The following is a 21,824-nucleotide window of genomic DNA, read 5'->3' as shown; positions in this document are numbered from 1 at the left end:
GGCTATATAATATGAAATCAATTTGGGTAGTTGTAATCCATACTTTTCCTTCACGTGACTTCTTTTGAGGAAATAGTAGCTGAGTAAACTCCATTGTGCTTAAAGCAGTTGACAACCATATACTAGATCTACTTTCTCCATATAGAAGAATTGCATGAGCTTTGCTGGTTGTGAATGCTGGTAATAAAATCTTTATGTCCACCAATTCTAGTAAGTTACCATTATAATGCATACTGGTTTTAACTCTTTCTGTGAATGCTGAACAGATTCCATTCTTGAAAAGCATTGGCTCAATGTTCTGCAAGAAACGTTCTCCAGCTTCATTAGCTGGAGTCATGAGCCCAACCCATTTCCATCTGAAATGCAGAAGTAACCGGATAATTCCCTGATACTGAAGGTCTTCATTGGGGACCATGCGGTAAAAGGAAGGGAGCTTGGTTCCATCATTTATGGCTGGTTCAAATGAACCATATGAAATCTGGAAAAAGCAAAACCAAACGTTTCCAAGTGGAAACAAGAAATCATGATATCCCAAAATATTTGTATATAAACACACACACACACACACACAGAATATATATCCCAAATGTACCAAATTACATAGAAAAACAGATATAATCTTGCTCATGGTTTCTACAGATATTTATTGTTATTATTATGGCATCATCCCAGTACACACTGATTGTCTCCAAGTAGAGAGGAGCATTCATCATCGTTCGTGTTAATATCCTAAATGGAAGACTCAACAAAAGTCCAAAGTGGAGGTGGATCATGTACTTTTGCTCTGTAACCTTTATAGCGGTTTAAGAGAGAGGTTGATTCTCTATCTATTGATATTTATTATTAATATTATGGCATAATCACAGCTTCATTCTTGTACATTTTGACTGTAACCAAGAGTAGGGGAACATTTATCATGGCTCATGTTTATATATTAAGTGGATGATTAAGCAAAACTCCAAGGTGGAAGTGGAGTGATAGAAATTGTTGATTATGTACTTTTGCTCTGTAACCTTTGTATTATTTGTAGGGAGCCGTTGATTCTCTGTATACTAAGTACACTCTCAGGAAGTTTTCCTGGGAAATCCTGAAGAGCTCCATTAGATTGTACAGTGGTACCTCGGGTTAAGTACTTAATTCGTTCTGGAGGCAGAATAGCACAATGCTGACACCACTCTATAACGCTCTGAAGTGAGAAATGCCAGAACAATAAGAAGAAAACAGTGTTTTCAATTAGCCTCTGAAAGTGAACAATGTTGAGTAACATCATACTTTGGGAAAGGAATATCTTGATTTTTAAGGGGAAGAACATTTTTAGTTAATGTGTTCTCAGCTATTTTTGCCTATGAAGCCAATGTTAATGTCATATATTCAGTAGCTCACAGGCAGCCAGGGCAGTGCATTCAGGATTGATGTATATGAACCAGTCTAGGTGCCTCCTTTACAAACCTGGCAGCTTTACAGAAATCTTCTATTACATCTATTCAACACAAATTGCCCTTCTTTGGGCACACATTGTTGGATATGCATATTATGGCCCTTTTACTTTGTCTATTTCCCCACTCCATATTTATGAATCAGTAGATTCCTAATGCAAGGAAAGCGTGAAATCTCTGTTTTTCAAATCCATATTCTACCTGTGGAATCTTGAAAAGACCTAAGACGTTTGCCATGCACCAGGAGGTATCAGAGCTGAGTCCCCCAATGGCTCCTATGACATTTTTCTGGATGCCACACCTGTAGTTGGGAACAAAGTGACGTGATTTAAAGAGCAGGTCCAGAGTGTTTCGGTAGGTCATCTTTGAATCATAATAGCTATCATAGATGTGGAAGCCAAGAGAGACATTGGGCAACATCCTGGGATTCTCGTTGATCTCATCAACAGCAAAGACCAAAGCCAGGATTTGCTGGTAGAACTTTGTCAACACCCTGCAAATGAAGTGAGATTTTGTTTGATAGGGAAATTAAACAGTGCACAGAATCTAGATAGGAGAGATTCACCTGCCTGCATATAAAGAGAGGATAAAGCCAGCAAAGCTTATTTACTTATTTGGGCAATCTAAGAATACTGTGTAATTTTCAAAGCTGTTGCATATTTCTTCATATCTTCAGCAACCTGTGTTTGTTTTTGCCACCTTGAAAATTTGGGTATCATCAAAAAAGTTAAGTACCATGCTACTTGGCTATATGCTTTCCTATTTTTTATGCCATCACTTTTCTGTTTCTCTTTAAACAATTAGACTCAAAAAAACTTATTGTTCATTGACAATATGCAGATAGTCTATATGTACAGAGATTTCTAATAAAACCTCTCCACATATTAAAAAATAAAGTTCTAAAGCAATCCCCCCTTCAAATCAATCAAAGTTATTTTCTGTCCGATTTAGCATATAAGGAATAATTAAAATAATATTAATTACCAGTTACTTACAGTGGGGCATCAATGAAGTCCTGGGAAGGGTGTTTCTTGAAGGAAACCATGCGGACTATGTAATAGATATGAGATGCCATTGCACCAATGACCAGGTCTCCTGGCTCATACCACTCGTGTGGGACATGAACAGGATTATTTGTTGCACATTTAGCACTTTTTCCTTGGGACACTATATTGGGGAGCAGCAGAAGCAGCAGGAGCAACATCCTGATGGCAAATATCCTTGTGTGCATGGACTCCCCTGCTTCTCCCGACAGTATTATTCCTTTCCTCCACCTGATCTGAACAAGACCAATTGGGTGGCAGCTGATTCTGTCAATTTGGCACTGTAAGGGACATGTATCCACCTTATTGTTAGCTTGAACACTGTCACAACAGAATGCTTGGATGCCAAATAAAATGCAGTGGTTTGATATGAAAGAGGAAAACTGATAACTGATAAGTAACAGAGTCCAGCCTAGTTGTCTATGGAGCACAGAGGAGCTTATAATCATTTCAGGCTTGCTTGTTGATTCTTTTTTTCCACTCTGGCCTTTGGAGGTTCAGTCAGGTGGATTGATTATTGTAATTTGAGTAATGATAGGGGAGAGAATCAGTTGTGCAGTGTTTTTGGATTCTGTGGCGCATCAGCAGTAGAGGAAATGCCAAAATATTACTATTATTTTTTAAAAAAATATATATTTTTATTGATTTTTCAATATTGTTCCCATTGCGACCTCATTATAACAATACCAATTTTACCTAATTAATGCATTTATGAATGCCAATTATTCAAATGTCAAACGATATGATTTAATGATACTGGCCCCCATGCATGCTAGATTTTATGGCTTCATTCTTCTTCATTAATTCTGTATTCCACTATATTAATAATTTCCATTGCATTCCATGTCCATATAATAATCTCTTATATAACGGCTACAGTCTTATGATTTCTATTTGTGTTGGTATATTAGGTAATTTGTAAAGTTTCAAGTGAGGAACTCTAAGTGTAATCCTTATTCTTTCCTTCCCCCTACCCTGATGGTTGCTCCCTTCCCGATAGGGCGACAGCAGTGACCTGTGGAAGACAGGATGAATCCTCATACTGTCCGGCAGCATTAACTTAAACGCCACGGGATTGACCTGTTGGATGACCTCAAAGGGACCCAGTCTCCTGGGCTTGAGCTTTTTGCACCCACCCCTCCAGGGCAACCCCTGTCTGGACAACCACACCCTATCCCCCACCCGGATGACCTCCCCTGGTCTTCGATGCCTGTCTGCTTCCCTCTTGTACACCTCTTTGGCCCTCTCCAAGTTCAACTGAAGCTGTTGGTGAATGGCCTCCATCTCTTCCGCAAACTGTTCAGCGGCCGGCACACTCGATGACTCTTCTCCCCTCCCCAGAAAGGCCCTGGAGTGACACCCGTGATTGGCAAAGAAAGGAGTCATCCCTGTGGACACCTTCTTGGCGTTGTTGTATGCAAATTCTGCTACTGCTAATTTGTCCACCCAGTCGTTCTGTCTCTGACTGACATAACACCGCAAATACTGTTGCAAAATGGCATTTGCTCTCTCCGCTTGCCCGTTGGTTTCGGGGTGCCTTGCTGTCGTGAAGCTCACTTCTACTTGCAGCAAACCCATGAGCTTGCGCCAAAATCGTGAGGTGAACTGTGTCCCCCAGTCAGAAATTACCTTAGAAGGAACCCCATGCAACCGAAACACATGCTCTACGAACAGCTTGGCTGTCTCCTCCGCCGTCACTGCATGGGAACACGCCACAAAGTGACACATCTTGGTTAGTAGATCCACCACTACCATGACTGATGTTTTACCTCTGGACACAGGTAGGTCAGTTATAAAATCTACAGACACCACTTCCCATGGCTTCCCTGGTATGGGCAAAGGTTCTAGTAACCCTGCCCAAGCAGCCCTTTCCCCTTTGGCCCTCTGACAGGTGTCACAACCTCTTACGTATTCCTGCACGTCCTCCCTCACCTTGGGCCACCAAAAGTCCCTTGTAACCAACAACATGGTCTTGTATTGCCCAAAATGTCCCGCAGTGGGGTTGTTGTAGAGCTGCTTGAGGATCTTGGCCCTTAGGGATTCACCTGGGACATACAGTGCCCCCGATAGAACAAAAGCCCCCCTTTCTCCTCAAAACCTCCCTCACCTCCCCTGTTTTCCTTAAGTTTGTTCAGCTTCCGCTGAGCAAAAGCATCGTTTCTGATCAGTTGCACCAGTTCATTGTCCTCCACCAGTGACCCCCCACAAGTCCACCTGTTCTCCAGGAACATGAGCCTGGCTACAGGAGGTCCCTCTTCCACCCAGTACTCCGGTTTGCGTGATAGCGCATCCGCCTTCACGTTCTGCTCTCCTGGAACATACTGAATCCTAAAGTTGAAGTTGGTAACAAACTCCGCCCAGCATATTTGCCTTTGGCACAACACATGCGCCGTCCGCCAGTACTCCAGGTTCTTATGAACCGTGCACACCTGTATCTGATGTTTCGCACCAATCAGGAAGTGTCTCCACTGTTTAAAAGCTGCAAAAATAGCAAGCAATTCTTTGTCGTAAATACTGTAGTTTAGCTCCGACTTTTTCAGTTTTCTGGAGAAAAAGGCGCACGGTCTCCAATCCCCCCTACCATCTTGCTGCATCAGGACCGCTCTGATGGCCCGGTCTGACGCATCAGTTTCCACTCGCAGCGGCAGGTCAGGGTTGACGTGCAATAACTGCTCTGAGGCAAAAACCTTCTTCAGTTTCTCAAATCCCTCTTGCGCTGCCTCAATCCACTTCTTCTTCCCACGAAGGCGGTCAGTTATGGGTGCCGTCAAACGTGCAAAGTTCTTGATGAACTTCCTGTAGAAGTTGCTGAACGCCAGGAACCACAGAACATCCTTCCTGGTCTTGGGGCTTTTCCATTCCACCACGGCTTTCACCTTCTCAGGATCCATTGCTAGACCCTTATCCGACAGCCGGTAGCCCAGGAACTCAACCTCCCTCGTGTGGAACTGGCACTTTTCCAGCTTTACCCACAGGCGATGCTCCTTTAGCTTCCCCAGAACCTCACGCAGTCCTCCACATGCTGCTTTTCGTTCTCGGAGTATACCAGAATGTCATCCAAAAAACAAACACAGTTACGGTACAGTAGCGGTCCCAGCAGGTGGTGCATGAACGCCTGAAAGCATGGGCTTCCGCTTTGTAAGCCGAAGGGCATAACAAGATATTCAAATGCCCCAGCGGAGAATCCCAGGTTTTTCGGAGAACTTAGAGGGGTCTTTGGGCGCAGCGACCCTCTCAAACAGTGTCTGGAGGAGGTTCGGACACTCAGGCACCCGCGGAGAGCCATAACGCAGACCACCCGGCCGCCAGGTAACTCCTACGGGGAGCGAAGAGAGCGGCGGGGAGGAGAAGCGGGCTGAGGGGAAGCCATAGCTAACTCCGGGAAACGAAGCCCCGAGCTTGCGGGGGGAGCTCACAGCTCTCGAAACTAAGAACTTCGGTCTCAGAACATCTTAAAAGTTAACTTAGATTTTATAAGGAAGAGCCGGATGGGAAATAAGTAAATAAGAGACCGGCGCTCTCCCCATTCAATATTGGCGCATTAGAGAAGCAAAGTCGGCAAAGCGAAAATCAGCAGCCGCTGGCGGATATTGAATTTCTCCCTTCTCAAGCCGCTAAAAAAGTAACCTCTTGAGAGAGGAAGAAGAACAAAAGAAGGAAAAAGGGGGAACGGAGGACTAATATCTGCTATCTAAGGTCCTCAGTGGAATTTTGAAAGAAGAAGTTAAAGCGTAATCGCAATTCTCTCTATCCCTTTAAAAAAAAAAAAGACTGAGTAACGGAGGGTATGCTCCACGGCTGTACTGTTCGGCAAGCCTTTTGGGTTCTTTTCTTTTTCCTTTTTTTTTGTCTACCCCTCCCCTTGCAATAGAAGACTCTTTTTGATGCTTATTGGACAATTTACAAGGTTCTACTCTACAACGTGGCTTATCAACTGGCATTGGAGGACTGAGAGACAATCTTAAACACCCCTCGCCTTGATTGCATCATCCTCTATTTCCTTCCTCTGTCTACTGGCTAGCTATTGGTTGTCTACTTTGGTTAACAACTCTGGTTAACTAACTCCCAGGGATTCTCGACACCTAGCGGTTAGGAAGATAATTACAATCTGATTCCTTTTTCCTTTTTTTTCCAATTGATCTCTTGCTTGTTTCCTTTTTGCCATTCGGACACTACATGACTCCTTCGTTTGAAGGTGGGATTTAAATTAGGCTTACAACTACTCTGAAAGAATATAAAGGATCTGCCTAATTAAGGATCTGCCTAATCTTTTTGTCTCTGGTGATTAAATCTGCAATTTAGAATTTTTGAATTCTTGAATTTTGAATTTTGAATTTTTTCCTATTTCTTTTTTTGTGTGTGTGTGTGCGTTTTTCCCCTCTGCCTGTTTGTACTGGACGGCATTTGCCTTTCCCACATTTGTTAATAGCGGACAACATTGGAGAGTAAGTAGAGTCTGGACTCCCAAAGGGATCTCAAAAGGGAGCGACCTATTAGGCGGCAAGAAGAATATATACAAATATCCTATTTTTCTTATATTTTCAATATTCTGCTTCTTATTTCTCTTCCCCCCCCCTTTTTTGTGTGTTACTCCCCCTATTGGAATATTTTTGGAATATGTTGGACTGATCCAACTATTACTTTTGAATCCTAGCAGGAGGTGAAGTTGGAAGCCTTAGGTTAAAAGTTTATTATTAACGCTGTCAGGCTAAATTAAACTATATAAACTAGAGATCCAGAATAAGATTTTGCGTGGGGACAAGTGCTGAAGTGAATAAGGTGGGAATAAAAGGGTAAGGACAATAAGACTGGGTAAACTCTAAATTAAAGATAATATTAGGAAGATGTCTCATGTACCTAAGAAAAGTGGGGAAGGTGGAACACCAGGGGACAGGAGAGGGTTGAAACCAGAAGCAGATTTCAAAACAGAAATCTTGAAAATGTTTGGTGAAATTAGACAAAGTGTGAAGAATATGGAGGATAAATTGGAGCATGTAAATACAAGAATGGAACAGGTGGATCTGAGAATTGAGAAAATGGACCAAAAAATTGATGAAACTGTAAAAGAGTTGAGAGGCCAAATTAAAGATGTCTCTAAAAGAACACAATCTCTGGAAGAAGGAATGAAAAAAACGAGAGTGGAAATGAAGGAAGTAAAACGGGAAGAAGAAAAATTGAAAGCAGGCCTATCAGAAGTTAGTAAAATACAAGAGGAGGTCTGGGACGCAATCGCGATGAACGAATTGAGGCAACGGGAGGTGAACCTCAGGCTGAGAGCAGTCCCTGAAACACAAGGAGAAAATATCAGAGAGAAATTAACAACGGAAATAGCTCAATGGTTAGCGATACAAAAAGAAGAGGTGGAAAGATCGGTTCAGAATGCGTTCAGAATCAAAACAAGAACAACTAGAACAAAGAAAATGCCCGGTGACTGTTTGGTCACATTTAAAGATAAAGACATGAGAAACTTAATTCTTCAAAAAAAACAGAGAAAGAAGACTAAACATCGAAGGGAACTATATAATCATCTTTAAAGACATTCCAGTAAGATTGCTGAAATATAGGGACCCATACAAGCCATTGGTCCAAATCCTCAAGAAGAATAAGATAGAATTTAAATGGGAATTCCCGCAAGGGATCTCATTTACTTATAAAAGCAAGAAACACAAACTTACCAGTCCAGAGGAAACAAGTAAATTCCAAAGGCGATATAGGGAACTGACGGTGGAAGAGGAAGAGGAAAGAGGAGCAGTAGGAGGTGTCGGTCTACTGGGAAGGAGGTACCAGGAAGAAAAAGGAAAGGAAGGGGGAGAATCGGAGGAAGGAGAGGAAGAAGAAGGAGAAGAGGAGGAGGAAGAACAGGAAGAAGACAGACTAACCAATTAGATAACCTTTAATCGGGAAGGGAAGATGGCGCTAAATTTATGGACCTGGAACATCAATGGAATGAACGATAGGAAAAAACGGAACAAAATTGAACAATATCTAAAAAAGAAAAACCTCGATATTATCTGTCTTCAGGAAACACACGTGGCAAAAAAGCATAAGAAAATACTGATCAATAGTAGACTGGGAAGTGAATTTATATCCTCTGATGAAGGGAAAAAAAGAGGGGTCGTACTATATGTAAAAAAAAATATTGAGGCTCAACAAATTTTCAAAGACGAAGAGGGAAGAATAATTGCAATACAGATCAAATGGCAAGGCGAGAAAATAACAATTGTCGGGATCTACGCACCCAATGGAAATAAGTCTGATTTCTATAAAAATTTGGAAGATAAACTGTTGGAATTTGTAGATCAAAAAATGATACTCGTGGGAGACATGAACGGTGTAGTTTCACTGAAATCTGATAGACTAAGAGAAGAAGGCGTAAGTAGAGAAGGAAAACTGCCTAGGACTTTCTTTACTATGATAAAAAATCTCAACTTAATTGATATATGGAGACTCAGACACCCGCTTGAGAAGCAGTTTACCTTCTATTCGGAGCCAAATCAGTCCCTATCAAGGATTGATCAAATCTGGGTCTCTAATGAGCTAACCCCAAGAATCCGACAGATCGAGATTCAACCAAAAACAATATCAGACCATAATCCAATAAAAATGGAGATTAAAGGGTACGAAGAAAGATCATTTAGATGGCGATTGAATGACCATCTCCTGGACGACCAAAAACTCATCCAAGAGGTAAAGAAAAAATTGACAGAATACTTTTTGGACAACATGGATAAGGGTACGAAAATGAGTACAGTCTGGGACGCAAGTAAGGCAGTAATAAGAGGATTCTTTATCCAACAAAATGCAATCAAGAATAAAAACAGAGAAAGGGGGAGGAAAGAAATTCTAAAACAAATAATGGATAATGAAACAAAATTAATTAAGAATCCAAACAGCTTAAAAATAAAAGAGAACATCAAAGTCTTACAGACACAGTTTGCAATGATTATAGACAGGGAGGTTGAAGGAAATATTAAAAGGCTACGACAGAAAAATTTTGAATTTGCTAATAAATCGGGTAGATGGCTTGCGTGGCAAATTAAGAAGAGGAAGGAGCAAAGTACCATCAATAAAATTATCTTAGATGGAGAAGAAGTAGAAAATCCCAAAGCTATTAGGAAAGGATTCCTGGACTTTTATAAACATCTATACAACAACAGAGAAAAGAATAACACGAAGAAGATAGAAAGATTTTTAGAAAGGAAAAGTGTGCAAAGGATCCCGTCAGATAAGAAAGACCGACTGAACGCCCCAATTGTAAATGAGGAAATTATGGATATAATAAAAGAACTGAAGAAAGGGAAGGCTCCAGGACCAGATGGCTTAACATCCAGTTATTACAAAGAACTGAGGCACGCCTTAATAGTACCCATAAGGGAAGTTATGAACAACATATTGAAACATCAAGACATTCCGGGAACATGGAAAGAGGCCTTTATTACACTCATTCCTAAGCAAGATTCCGATTTAACACAAGTAAAGAATTATAGGCCAATATCTCTGCTGAACACAGATTACAAGATCTTCGCTGGAATACTAGCAAAAAGATTAAAGAAGGTTCTGCAGGAAGTAATACATGCTGATCAGGCAGGCTTTCTCCCGGGCAGGCAGATGAAAGACAATGTCAGGAATATAGTAAATACTCTGGAATATCTGTCTGCAAGGAATGAGAAGCAAGCCTTACTAATGTTTGTGGACGCAGAGAAGGCGTTTGATAATGTGTCGTGGGAATTTATGTTAAAAAATTTAGAAAGGATGGAGGTTGGGAATGATTTTTACAACGGAATAAGGGCAATTTACTCTGAACAAAGAGCCAAATTGATTGTAAATAATATACATACCGAGGAATTTAAGATATTGAAAGGTACTAGGCAGGGGTGTCCTCTTTCGCCGTTGTTATTTATAATGGTTCTAGAAATCCTTCTAGGTTCAATAAGAAACAATGATAAAATTAAAGGAGTGACAGTCGGCAAAAATGAATATAAGGTCAAAGCCTTCGCCGATGATATTGTAATAACGATTGAAGAACCTAAAGACAGCTTAAATGAGGTTTTGGAGGAAATTGATCAATTTGGTAAAGTGGCTGGTCTTAAATTAAATAAGAAGAAAACAAAAATAATGGTTAAGAACATAGACCAGAAAACAACAGAGGAACTACAACGAGAATTTGGGATTGAGGTGGCAAAAAAGGTCAAATATTTGGGAATATGGCTGACCCCTAAAAATATCGATCTATACCAGAATAACTATGTCCAGACGTGGAACGGAATAAAGAAAGATTTAGAAACCTGGGCCAGAATGAAACTATCCTTTTGGGGTAGAATATCGACGATTAAAATGTGCGTGCTCCCAAAGATGATATTCTTGTTTCAAATGATCCCGATAATTAGGGGAACAAATGTGTTCAAAGAGTGGCAAAGAACGCTTTCGAGATATATCTGGCAGGGCAGCAAGCCAAGGATTCAATTTAAATTACTAACAGACGCCAGGGAAAGAGGTGGCTTTGCTATGCCGGACCTTAAACTATATTACGAGGCGTCCTCTCTTTGCTGGTTAAAGGAGTGGATAAAACTAAACAACAACAATCTATTAGATTTAGAGGGCTTCGATAATAGGTTCGGGTGGCACGCCTACTTATGGTTGGAGAAGAAGAAAGTACACAAAGGTTTCACAAATCATGTCATCAGAGGTTCCCTAATAGAGGTATGGGACAGGTATAAAAACATTCTAGAATTTAAAGTCCCGCACTGGTTCTCACCATTAGAGGCAATGGCGGTAAAAAAGATTAACATGAGACCAAATTGGATAACTTATGGAGGTTTGGTAAGGAAAGAGGGGGGGAAATGGAAATTGAAGCCATATGAACAAGTTAAAGACCAGGTTTACGATTGGTTGCACTACTTCCAGGCAAATGCAATGTTCAATAAAGATCTTAAAGAAAGGGGATATACTGAAAAAATGTCTAAATTCCAATCGGGAATAATTGACAATGATGTTAAGACAATCTCGAAAATGTATAAAATACTCCTGGAATGGCAAACCAAAGACGAGGGGGTTAAGTCTGTCATGATTAAGTGGGCCAAGGACTTTGGTTATAATATACAACTAGATGATTGGGAGAAGGTCTGGAATGTAAATATGAAATTCACTGCATGTACAGCGCTAAAAGAGAATGTAATGAAGATGGTATACAGGTGGTATATCACACCGGTAAAGCTAGCTAAAATGTACAAGACGTGTAATAGGTGCTGGAAATGTAAAGAGAAAGAGGGATCTTTCTTTCACATGTGGTGGGACTGTAGGAAAGTAAGGGGATTCTGGGATCTGATTTATGGTGAACTGAAAAAGATGCTCAAATATTCGTTTGTTAAGAAACCAGAATCCTTCTTGCTAGGAATAACAGGAAGAGAGATAAAAAGACAAGACCACAAACTGTTCCAGTATGCTGTCACAGCGGCAAGAACACTAATGGCCCAAAGGTGGAAACAGGAGGAATTGCCAACCCTAAATGAATGGAGGATGAAACTTACAGATTATGCGGAATTGGACAAGTTGACTGGAAGAATAAGATACCAGAAAGATCAAAAATTCATTGAGGACTGGGGAAAGTTTGCGGAATATCTGGGAACCATATGTGATCAACAAATAACGCTAGTGGGGTTTAAAGAGACTTTGTAAATATTCTAAGGTATATTGTAAGACAGAACTAGAGAGGTGAAGGTTAAGAGCAAATCAGCAATAGTATATAGAAAATGCGAGAAAATATACTATATGGATGAATGAGGGAGGTGTTGGTGGAGGTCCAAAAACTGTAAATATGTAAATATGGTTGTAACAAATATATGCAAAAGGAAACTCAATAAAAACTCAATTAAAAAAAAAAAAGATATTCAAATGCCCCAAGGGGGGTAAACATGGTGGTTTTCCATTTGTCTCCCTCTCGCACCCTAACGAGATTGTGCGCCCCTCGAGGTCTAGCTTAGTAAAAATTTTCCCTTTCCGCACTCTTGCCAAAACATTGTCGATTCTTGGCATGGGGATGGCCAGGGGTTCCATCAAGGAGTTCAAAATTCTAAAGTCAACTACAAGTCTCTTTTCTTTTGTTGCCTTCTTGTCCACAAAGAACACAGGGCTGCCACCCACTGCCTTGGACTCCCTGATGAACCCCCTTTTCAAGTTTTTGTCAATAAACTCCTTCAACTCCTGTATCTCTTGGTCGGACATCGAGTACAGCTTACCCACCGGTAGCTTGGCCCCCGGGACCAAGTTAATCTGGCAATCATATGGCCGGTGAGGCGGTAACGTGTCGGCCTCTCTCTCACTGAACACCTCCTCCAAGTCCCTGTATTGTGGAGGGATTTCGCCTTTCTTCCCCAGGCACATTGTCGCCACCTGGGCCTTCTTTTCCCAAGGTTCTCCTCCTCCCAGGCAGTTCTCCAAACAGTGAGTCGACCCGAAAGACAGGGATTGCTGGTGCCAAGAAACCACCGGGTCATGCAAGGCCAACCAACTCATTCCCAGAATAATGGGTGGCCCAGCCAAGGTGGCTACGTGAAAAGTGATGGTCTCGGAGTGCGTGGAAATCCGCATTCACATGGGAGGAGTCTGTCTGATGCATGACTTCTCCTCCCAAAAGTTCCCTTCCATCAATCGTGGTAATTTGCAGAGGAAAATCAAGGGGCAGGAGATGCAGCTGGTGCTGTGCAGCAAAGTCCCTGCTGAAGAAGTTAGCACTGGCCCCCGAATCCACTAAGGCATGGACCTCCATTGTGTGGCCATTTGGGAGCTCCTGCAGCACCCTAACCACTATGCCTGCTTTGGGGTGGCCTGGTCGGGGCTCTTCGCTGCTGCTCCTGCCTGGTTGCTGCCCCGGTTTCCCACCAGCTAGGCTTTCCATTTCCCAGCATCTGGGGCACTTCTTCTTCTCCCTGTGGAGTGGCCCCCACCATTCCCTGCCAGTTACTACGTTCAGGACACACTCTAGCAAAGTTGCCTGTTTTCTGGCACAGAAAACACTTATTGGCAGCCTGCCAGTCCTTTCCCTCCTTTTTGCCCTGTGGCTGGACTTTTGAATGCTCCCACGCGCGGGCTGAGTCGATTTCCATGGGCTCTGGCTGACTCTGACCTTGAGTAGCCCCTGCCAGCATCTCAGGAATACGATTGCCATGGAAACCCTCCCCTCTGTTCTCCCGCCTCTCCAGCAAACGGGCTTCCTGTCTGATTCCAACAGCTAAGGCAGCCTTGGTTAACGAGTCCATATCTTTGGGCCAGGGGCCTCTTGGAAGCTCATCTTTCACGTCTGAATTTAGCCCTGCCTTAAAAAGGGCCTGCCCTGGTTAAGAACTCAAATCCCAGCCCAGCTTGTGGACCAGCATGGCAAATTGAGACCAGTAACTGCGGACAGTCAGTTTCCCTTGCCTCAAAGCCAGTAGTTGCTGCTGAGTCATATCAACTTGGCTCTCATTTGTAAACATGGCATCCATCGCCTCATAAAACTTCCCCAAGTACCGGAGTGCATTGTTACCGGTGGCAATTAGGGGCCTCACCCATTCCCTAGCCATCCCAGATAGATGACTGATTACAAATGCCACTCTCTACTGATCGTTAGCAAATTCACTCCCCTGGAGCTCTAATGCATATTTCATTTCAGTCTTAAAGCTCAAATATTCCTGAGGGTCCCCATCGAACCTACCGACCAATGAAGGCATTTTCCTTCCCAGCAGCTCACCCCTTGGTTCCTTATTTTGCGAACGACTCTCCTCCAGACTAATTCGCAGCTCCTGCGCGTGCTCTTCCAATTGCGAATGACATTGCTTCAACTCAGCAAATTCATTCCTTGCTGCCTCTTCCATTGCTGTTATCTGTCCTTTCTTGCTAGCACCCGGCATATGAGTTTCGGCAAGCTGTCAAGATGATTGGTGGGTGCTAGAAGAGATAAGAGCCCAGGACTCCAGCCAGCTTTACAAGATTTATTAAGTCCATTATACTATTTACAATGCCCTTCTCAGTTGGTGTCAGTTGCCGAAACTGCCCCCTCCCTTTGTCCTCTCCAGCATAACAACTTCCTGAAGCCTCCCCTTTTCCTTCCTCCCTTACGTAAAGAGCGAAGCCCCGGAAGTTGTTTCTCCCTCCTGATAGCCCCTCCTCATCTTCCCTCTCTGACGAGGTGCAGCTGCTCATTATCAGAGGCTGCTCTCTATATTTCCCCAGCGTTTCCCCTTTCTCAGCCCCCAGTTCCCTGACAATGTGCCTGCTTCACTTTAATATATTGCCCCCAACACACTGAACAACCTTTGACCAGAAGGCTTAAAAACAAAACCTAACTATCCCAGCTTATCCTGTGGACGATCTTTGTGAGGGGATAACCAAGAAGTTGGAGACTCAAGCAGCTGTTCTTTAAATAAACAATAAATATTTATTTTTAGAAACAAGGTAGTATAATAAAAGTGGAGAAACATAGGTTACTTCAATAAGAATACGCTAGTTCACTTCAATTCGCTTTCAGAGGTTTCGGCTTTATAGTTCGGTTCCTTTCTAAGGTGGTACTTTCCTTCAGTTACGCGCCCCTTTCACAAATGCAGCTCCTGAGGTGCTTTCAGTAAAAGTCTTAAGGGCTCACCACCTCCCCACTTCCTTCACTGGGATTTGGGAGTCTCTTCTTTCCTCAGAAGAGTCTCTCCCCTCCAGATTAGTTTGAGACCTAAGTAGACTCATCTCTTTCAGATCCTACTTCTCCTGTCTCACCCTCACTCTCCCAGGAATAATTAGTCCTATTACTCCTGTAGGACAATACCCTCAGTCCTTCACTGTACACGCAGAGTGGATGTTTTATTCCAGAACCAACTCTCCCTCCTCCATAATCTTTATATTTCAACCTGACTCCTATCCTATCTATCTCCCTACCTAACTCCCAACCTCCCAACACTACTACCTCAACTCAGCTCCCCTCTTAACCACAGTCTAACTCTATCTCCCTCGAAATGCGCTCCTTTTAAACTCTCCCTCCTGGAAACAAGGCCAATCAGAGGCTGCTGCTCTTTAACCATTTGCTGGCAGGAGAAAAAAAGTAAAAAGAAATACTTGGGGAACCAACTTTTCCGTCACAACAGACACAACATTTTACAAGGATTGGAAGAAACACCACGGACAGAATAACTGCCACAGACATGAAGAACAAGGATGTAGTTTGAGTGCCACATTTGTAGTTCTATGAATCATTTAATGTGTCAACATGAATAGAAGTTATTAATATTGCAGTTGTTGTATAAGGGATTATTATTTTGACCGGAATATAATAGAAATTAATAAGATGTTGGAATGCAGAAATAAAGGAAATCATTTAGCATGTGGGGAGGGGCACCTAAATTATCTGATTCAGTATTTGAGTGCTTAGTATTAGTATTACAATTTGATATTGTTTTAATGATGCTATTCTTGGATAGTAATTGAAAATTATAACAGAAATTTTACAACTTTACAAACAACACATCTGTATTCTCTGAAGCCATTTGGCTTACATAAGATATTCTCTGCCACCACTCTTTCAAACTGGTTAGAAGTATAATTCAGGAAAAAAAGGTTTGTCCTACTAGTGTTAGTAATATCCAATGTGTTTTCCTCCAAATATTGTTGCATATCTCTGCTCCTTTTCTTTCTTAAAACTATTTTTTTTAAAAAGGGAAATGACTGTTTTAAACTTCTTCTTCCATTCCTCAGCTGCCTTGTGGGTTAGAGATAAAGAATGCAGAGCCCTCAACCATTTCACATTGTTTTTTTTTGTTTCTGGTACTCTTTTTTTGTCTTCAACATGAATTTGCGGATTCCATGAAGAAATTGATAAGAGACTTTTTATTAACAATCATTCATACAGTACATGTACAACGTTGATCAACTGAACTTAACCATTTCTAAATGAAAAGGCTGACAGTTTTGCTATTAAGATTCCATTTGCTTTAAATATACAGTAATACATGACAGGGGTGTATGGAGTGTTAGGGAGGGGTAGTAACTCTACTGGGGAACAAGTCGTGCTCCTTCTGGGGTAGTTTGTCTACCACTGAAGCCCACCCTGTGCTCAGTTCTCACCTGTGGCTGCTAGAAGTTGTCAGCTTGCAACAGCAGCCACATCCCACAAATCAGATTCAACTGGCTCCCTAAACCATGTGAGGGCAGCCAATGGGCCTCAAATACTCAGTGAGGGAATTTCTGTGCCTGCAAAGACAGGATATAGCAGATGAGAGCAAAAGTAGACCCAGTGCTCACAAAGGTGGCTACTGAAGGTGCTGTAGAGGGAAATGAGGGGCAGATGGATCTTGTAAACCTAGGAAGGGAGCCCACCTAGGTGAAGGAATCTTTGAACATAAACCTCCACTGCTTTACAGCGTTACTCATTTGTGAAAAAGGCTTTGGGAGCAGAACCTGAGGAAAAATCTGTACCCATTGCGTTTGGGACATCTTTGGCAGACAAAACAGTTAAGAAGCAAACTCTACACATATCCGGAGTCAGGACCCGGAAAGTGATACCAGCCAGCAAGTCCATGTATTCTAATACCCAACAGAAGCACAAATTCCACTATCATTTATACTTTTCTTTGGGTTAGCTGCTCTCTGTTGTTCAGGTCAGGCCTCACCACAATAATGTAGCATTTAGGGGAAAAAATGCAAACCAGTAACCAAGCACCAGAAGCAAAGATGGAGAAGATCTCCACAGCCACCATGTATTTTCCTCTGGTGCTCAGGTAGGTTGGAATGAAGGAGAGCCAAACACTGCAGAAGACCAGCATGCTGAAGGTGATGAACTTGGCTTCGTTAAAAGTGTCAGGCAACTTCCTGGCTAGGAAGGCCACCGTGAAGCTGATAGTGGCCAGGAACCCCATGTAGCCCAAAACACAATAGAACATGGAGACTGACCCTTCATTACATAGAAATATGATTTCTTCAGGCATTGAGTGCATGTCCACATCTGGGAATGGGGGAGAGGTTGCCAGCCAGAGGACACAGATTCCAACTTGGACAATGGAGCAGGAAAAGACAATGGAATAAGCCAGTTCTTTGCCTACCCATTTCCTCATATTGGATCCTGGTTTGGTAGCCATGAATGCCAAAACCACCAATATGGTTTTGGCTAAGATGCTGGAGAGGGCCACAGAGAAGACAATGCCAAAAGCAGTTTGTCGGAGAAGGCAAGTCACCATATTAGGTTTTCCGAGAAACAACAAAGAAGAGAGGAAACACAAGAGGAGGGAGATAAGGAGACCATAGGTGAGGCTTCGGTTGTTGGCTTTGACTATGGCTGTATTGCGATGCTTAATGAAGATGCCTAGCACTAGAATTGTAATCAGAGAGAATAGAAGCACAGAGGAAGTTGAAACAATGGCCAAGGTTTCATCAAAGGCTAGGAAGTTTGGAATCTTAGGAATGCATAGATCCTGGCCGCTGTTTGGATACTGATCTGCTGGGCAACTGACACATGTTTCCATGTCTGAAAATACAGAAGAAATGTGTGGCAATTTGAAGTAACCAAAAGTATTCTTAAGAATTTCACATCACTAGTCCATTGAGCATAGTGTTTTCTACATCAGAATGTATAAGAGCTTCAAGCCCCAATGCTTTTTTACTAGGTGTATAAAAAATAAAACTTGTGTATCAATCCTGGAATTTTCCACATGTGTGAAATCTGTTTTTACTGCCCCCCTGCTTTTTCTTAGAGCCACATAAACAGTACAACAAAATGAGAATGGCAAACAACCTAATTCTTAGAGGAGAAAACACCAGTTCTATTCCACCCTAATTTTGTAGAAGTTAGAGGAAAAACATATTAGCTTCCACTTAAAAAAGAAATCTTCCAGATGTTTTAAAGATTTAAATATATTGGTGTTATCTATAAACAATGAGATGAACACATCTGTCAATTTAAGCCTTCTCTCCTGCAGCAGTTTAATGTCAACAAAATTGCCAGGAGCCCAGAGGTTCTGCGTTATCTTAAGGTGTCATCTCTAACCTTTCTCATTTGAAATCATTCCTTCTGGACATGGATCACAATCATAGCAGCAAAACTTCTCCCCCTCCTTCTTTTTCTTCCCGTAACCAGGAAGGCAGTTGGCATTACATAGAGAAAGCGGTGGCACCTATGCAAAGAGATAGGAAGAGTTTAATATTATGATACTGTTTTGAGAAATTTATCAAATTTCCAATATCAGGTGATTTAATAGTAAATAGGAGGACTAATAGGATGAAATGATCCGTAGGTACACAAGTAGCACATACATTGCGGTAAAAAGCTGCTGTTCTAAGTATCATACAAACTTAAGAAGATGTCAGTATTCATGCCTGGACCATCCAACCTTACAGCTGTGTTAGAATTCGGTGTGATTTCACCCCTGGCTTTGCCTTTTGATGGAGTCACCACTTAATGGCATTTGCTTCAAGGACTTCACATGGTGTTCCTTTGTGGTGGCACAAGGAATTAAAGGTAAGCCATTCTAGTGGTTCTGCTCCTACCTGCTGGTTCATTACAAGGAACTAGGACTAGGAAATCATTCCATGACTTTTGGGTTGTGGTTTCCTGTTCGGCCACATCCTGTCTCAGAGAGAAATGCTTTGGGTTCCTATGCCTGACCTGTTCTGGGAGGAGTTGCATTCCGTTTGAAACAAGAGGTCTGGGAGCACTCCTCGATTCTAACTCATCACTAGTCTGAAGTGGTTTCAGGTTCTAGTGAATTTCAAAATGAATAATGTATGAAGTGCTTTTGTTACATCCCATTTTGTGGATAACCACAAATTCTGGGTTTTCGGGGACTGTGCCATTATTTCCATACCTTAATGAAGCGTCTGTTCCATTTGATTCTTTCTTCATTAATGGTGAGCTCTTTACTTGGAGGGGCCTGAGGATACAACCTGCCGACTTTGACTCTGACATAGGAATTATTTGGGAAAGTGACCAAGTTGGTAATATCAAAGCCAGCTGCTAACTCTCCATACTCATTTAATGTTATTTCATCCCCAGCACTATTGTTGAATGAGATTCTCTGCAGGAATGAGTGGAGCTAAGTGGAAAGAGAATTGAAGTTAAACGCTTCAGTTCACAACAGAGAGCATCCATATTCTAGTTGCGCACACAGAAGGAGTAGGAAATCATGAATCAGTGCCAATTAAACATTCAACAGACTTGCATCAAGATATTATGGAGAGATGAGACCATACACCTGCTTGCTTGCGACCAGCCTTTGTCAAGATCCAAGAAAGAGAATGGATTTGAGAAGTCATGTATGAGAAATGGGAGTTCATGTTCTCAAAGGATAGGAATGCAACATGAGAACATCGGACTGGACCTTTCCATAGTTTATAGAGTGGATTTGACCATGGTTGGATGTTGGATGCAGAGGAGTGGCAGGAAGCAGCTGGTGGGATGACAAGGAGTGGTCAGTGGGAGAAGAGGGAGCCGACTCGGAGGAAGAGGTGTCAGATGCAGAAGGGGCAACAGGGTTAAGGGAGCAGGAAGAGGATGTGCCAGACTGAAATCCAGAAGAGGAGAAGGGAGAAAAGCAGGGTCTAGAGACAGTGATCACACAATTGCTAGCCTCTTCTGGGGACCTACCAGTGAGGCTTCAGCGCCCAGAAAACCCTGGTGATTGGCAGACAGGGAAAGATGAGGAGTTGGGGACGGGGCCTTCCAGGACGTCCCCAGGTAGTGGCAGCTCCCTGATGGGCTGCTCTTCTTTTTTCTCTTGGATATGAGGATCCCTGCAAAAGCCAGTGCCTGGGATTGGGGTCCTGGTTTGCTCCGACAGAATTATGCACCCGGGGCCATGGGCCCCAGGCCCCCAACCTTACACCACTGGGTAACTGGACAGGTAAGAGAGACAGAGAGAACTGGGGAGGGATATTTGTAGAAAACGGAGGGGTTTGCAGCGGGAAGGAGGTAGTTGTTGGTAGTCTGTTGCTTCTGAAAGCCTGTGTCATCTAAAGTCTGTTTAGTATCATTATAGGAAATATTCTAATTCCCATCTTTCAAACAATAAATTTACTTAAGGTTTATTTTTAATTTCTTAAGTTTTATTCTTTTATTTCTTTACTGAAAAGTAAATGCCTACTCACAAAATGTAACAATGCAGTGAATGCTTTATAAGAGAGAACAATACCTGCCAAGGATCTGCATACTGAGGAGAGAGTTTTCCCTTAGCATCTCTTCTGTTGCGGATGACTGCAGCCAAGTGCATTCTATTTAAGGCATGTGCCAAAGCATAGACAGCATTATAGATACTGTAGCTGTGGCCAGTCATGCTCATTTCAAAAAATGGTGCTGGAAGGCTTTCCAGCATCTCCTCTCCAGTACACATGTGATTGTTGGATGTTGAGAGAGTGGCATTTGGAAGTGAACAACTGAATGCATCTTCCCAGAAATCTTGGATAAAACCATCTGTCTCTGTCCAATGAGGATATACACTCCGAAGAAAGTCTTGAAAGTTGTGAATCTCCTTGGAGTGAATTGCAAAGGATATAGCACCATGGAGCATTCGTATATTAACATTAATTTTTTTTTGAAGGCTATATAATATGAAATCAATTTGGGTAGTTGTAATCCATACTTTTCCTTCATATGACTTCTTTTGAGGAAATAGTAGCTGAGTAAACTCCATTATGATTAAAGCACTTGACAACCATATACTAAATCTACTTCCTCCATGTAGAAGAATTGCATTAGCTTTGCTTGTTGTGAAACTTGGTGACAAAACCTTTATGTCCACCATTTCTAGTAAGTTACTGTTATAATGTATTTTGGGTTTAACTCTTTCTGTGAATGCTGAACAGATTCCATTCTTGAAAAGCATTGGCTCAATTGTCTGTAAGAAACGTTCCCCAGCTTCATTAGCTGAAGTGATGAGCCCAACCCATTTCCATCTGAAATGCAGAAGTAACCGGATAATTCCCTGATACTGAAGGTCTTCATTGGGGACCATGCGGTAAAAGGAAGGGAACTTGGTTCCATCATTTATGGCTGGTTCAAATGAACCATATGAAATCTGGAAAAAGCAAAAGCCAAACGTTTCCAAGTGGAAACAAGAACTCATGATATTCCAGTTTATTCAAATATAAACACGTGCACGCACACACACTTAAATATTGAATATATATTGAATCTATACCAAGTTTAGGGACAGCACCAACCCCAGCTTACATAGGAAAACACAGATATGCTTGCTCAATGTTTTCTGTTGATATTTATTATTATTATGGCATCATCACAGCTTCATTCTTGTACATATTGATTGTATCCAATAATAGGGGAGCATTTGGGGGAGGAGCTGCTGGCGAGCTGTGATGGAGGATTGCTGAATTTCATCACTGC

The 21,824-nt window shown here is 42.0% G+C and overlaps 1 protein-coding gene across 1 annotated transcript; it reads right to left on the bottom strand.

Annotated features, from left to right (window-relative positions):
• Positions 1-16,326: 16,326 nt before the first annotated feature.
• Positions 16,327-21,470, bottom strand: LOC144325259 (vomeronasal type-2 receptor 26-like). Its single transcript, XM_077917978.1, has 4 exons — positions 20,617-21,470; positions 19,294-19,521; positions 18,477-18,603; positions 16,327-17,957 (listed from the first exon to the last, which is right to left on the bottom strand). The coding sequence occupies exons 1-4, from the start codon at positions 21,433-21,435 to the stop codon at positions 17,056-17,058; spliced, it is 2,076 nt and encodes a 691-aa protein (XP_077774104.1). The 5' UTR covers positions 21,436-21,470; the 3' UTR covers positions 16,327-17,055.
• Between the last annotated feature and the right edge of the window lie 354 nt (positions 21,471-21,824).

The sequence above is a fragment of the Podarcis muralis genome, chromosome 13, assembly GCF_964188315.1.
Source record: "Podarcis muralis chromosome 13, rPodMur119.hap1.1, whole genome shotgun sequence".
NCBI classification, from domain to species: domain Eukaryota; kingdom Metazoa; phylum Chordata; class Lepidosauria; order Squamata; family Lacertidae; genus Podarcis; species Podarcis muralis.
This window is presented reverse-complemented; position numbering and strand designations above follow the sequence as displayed.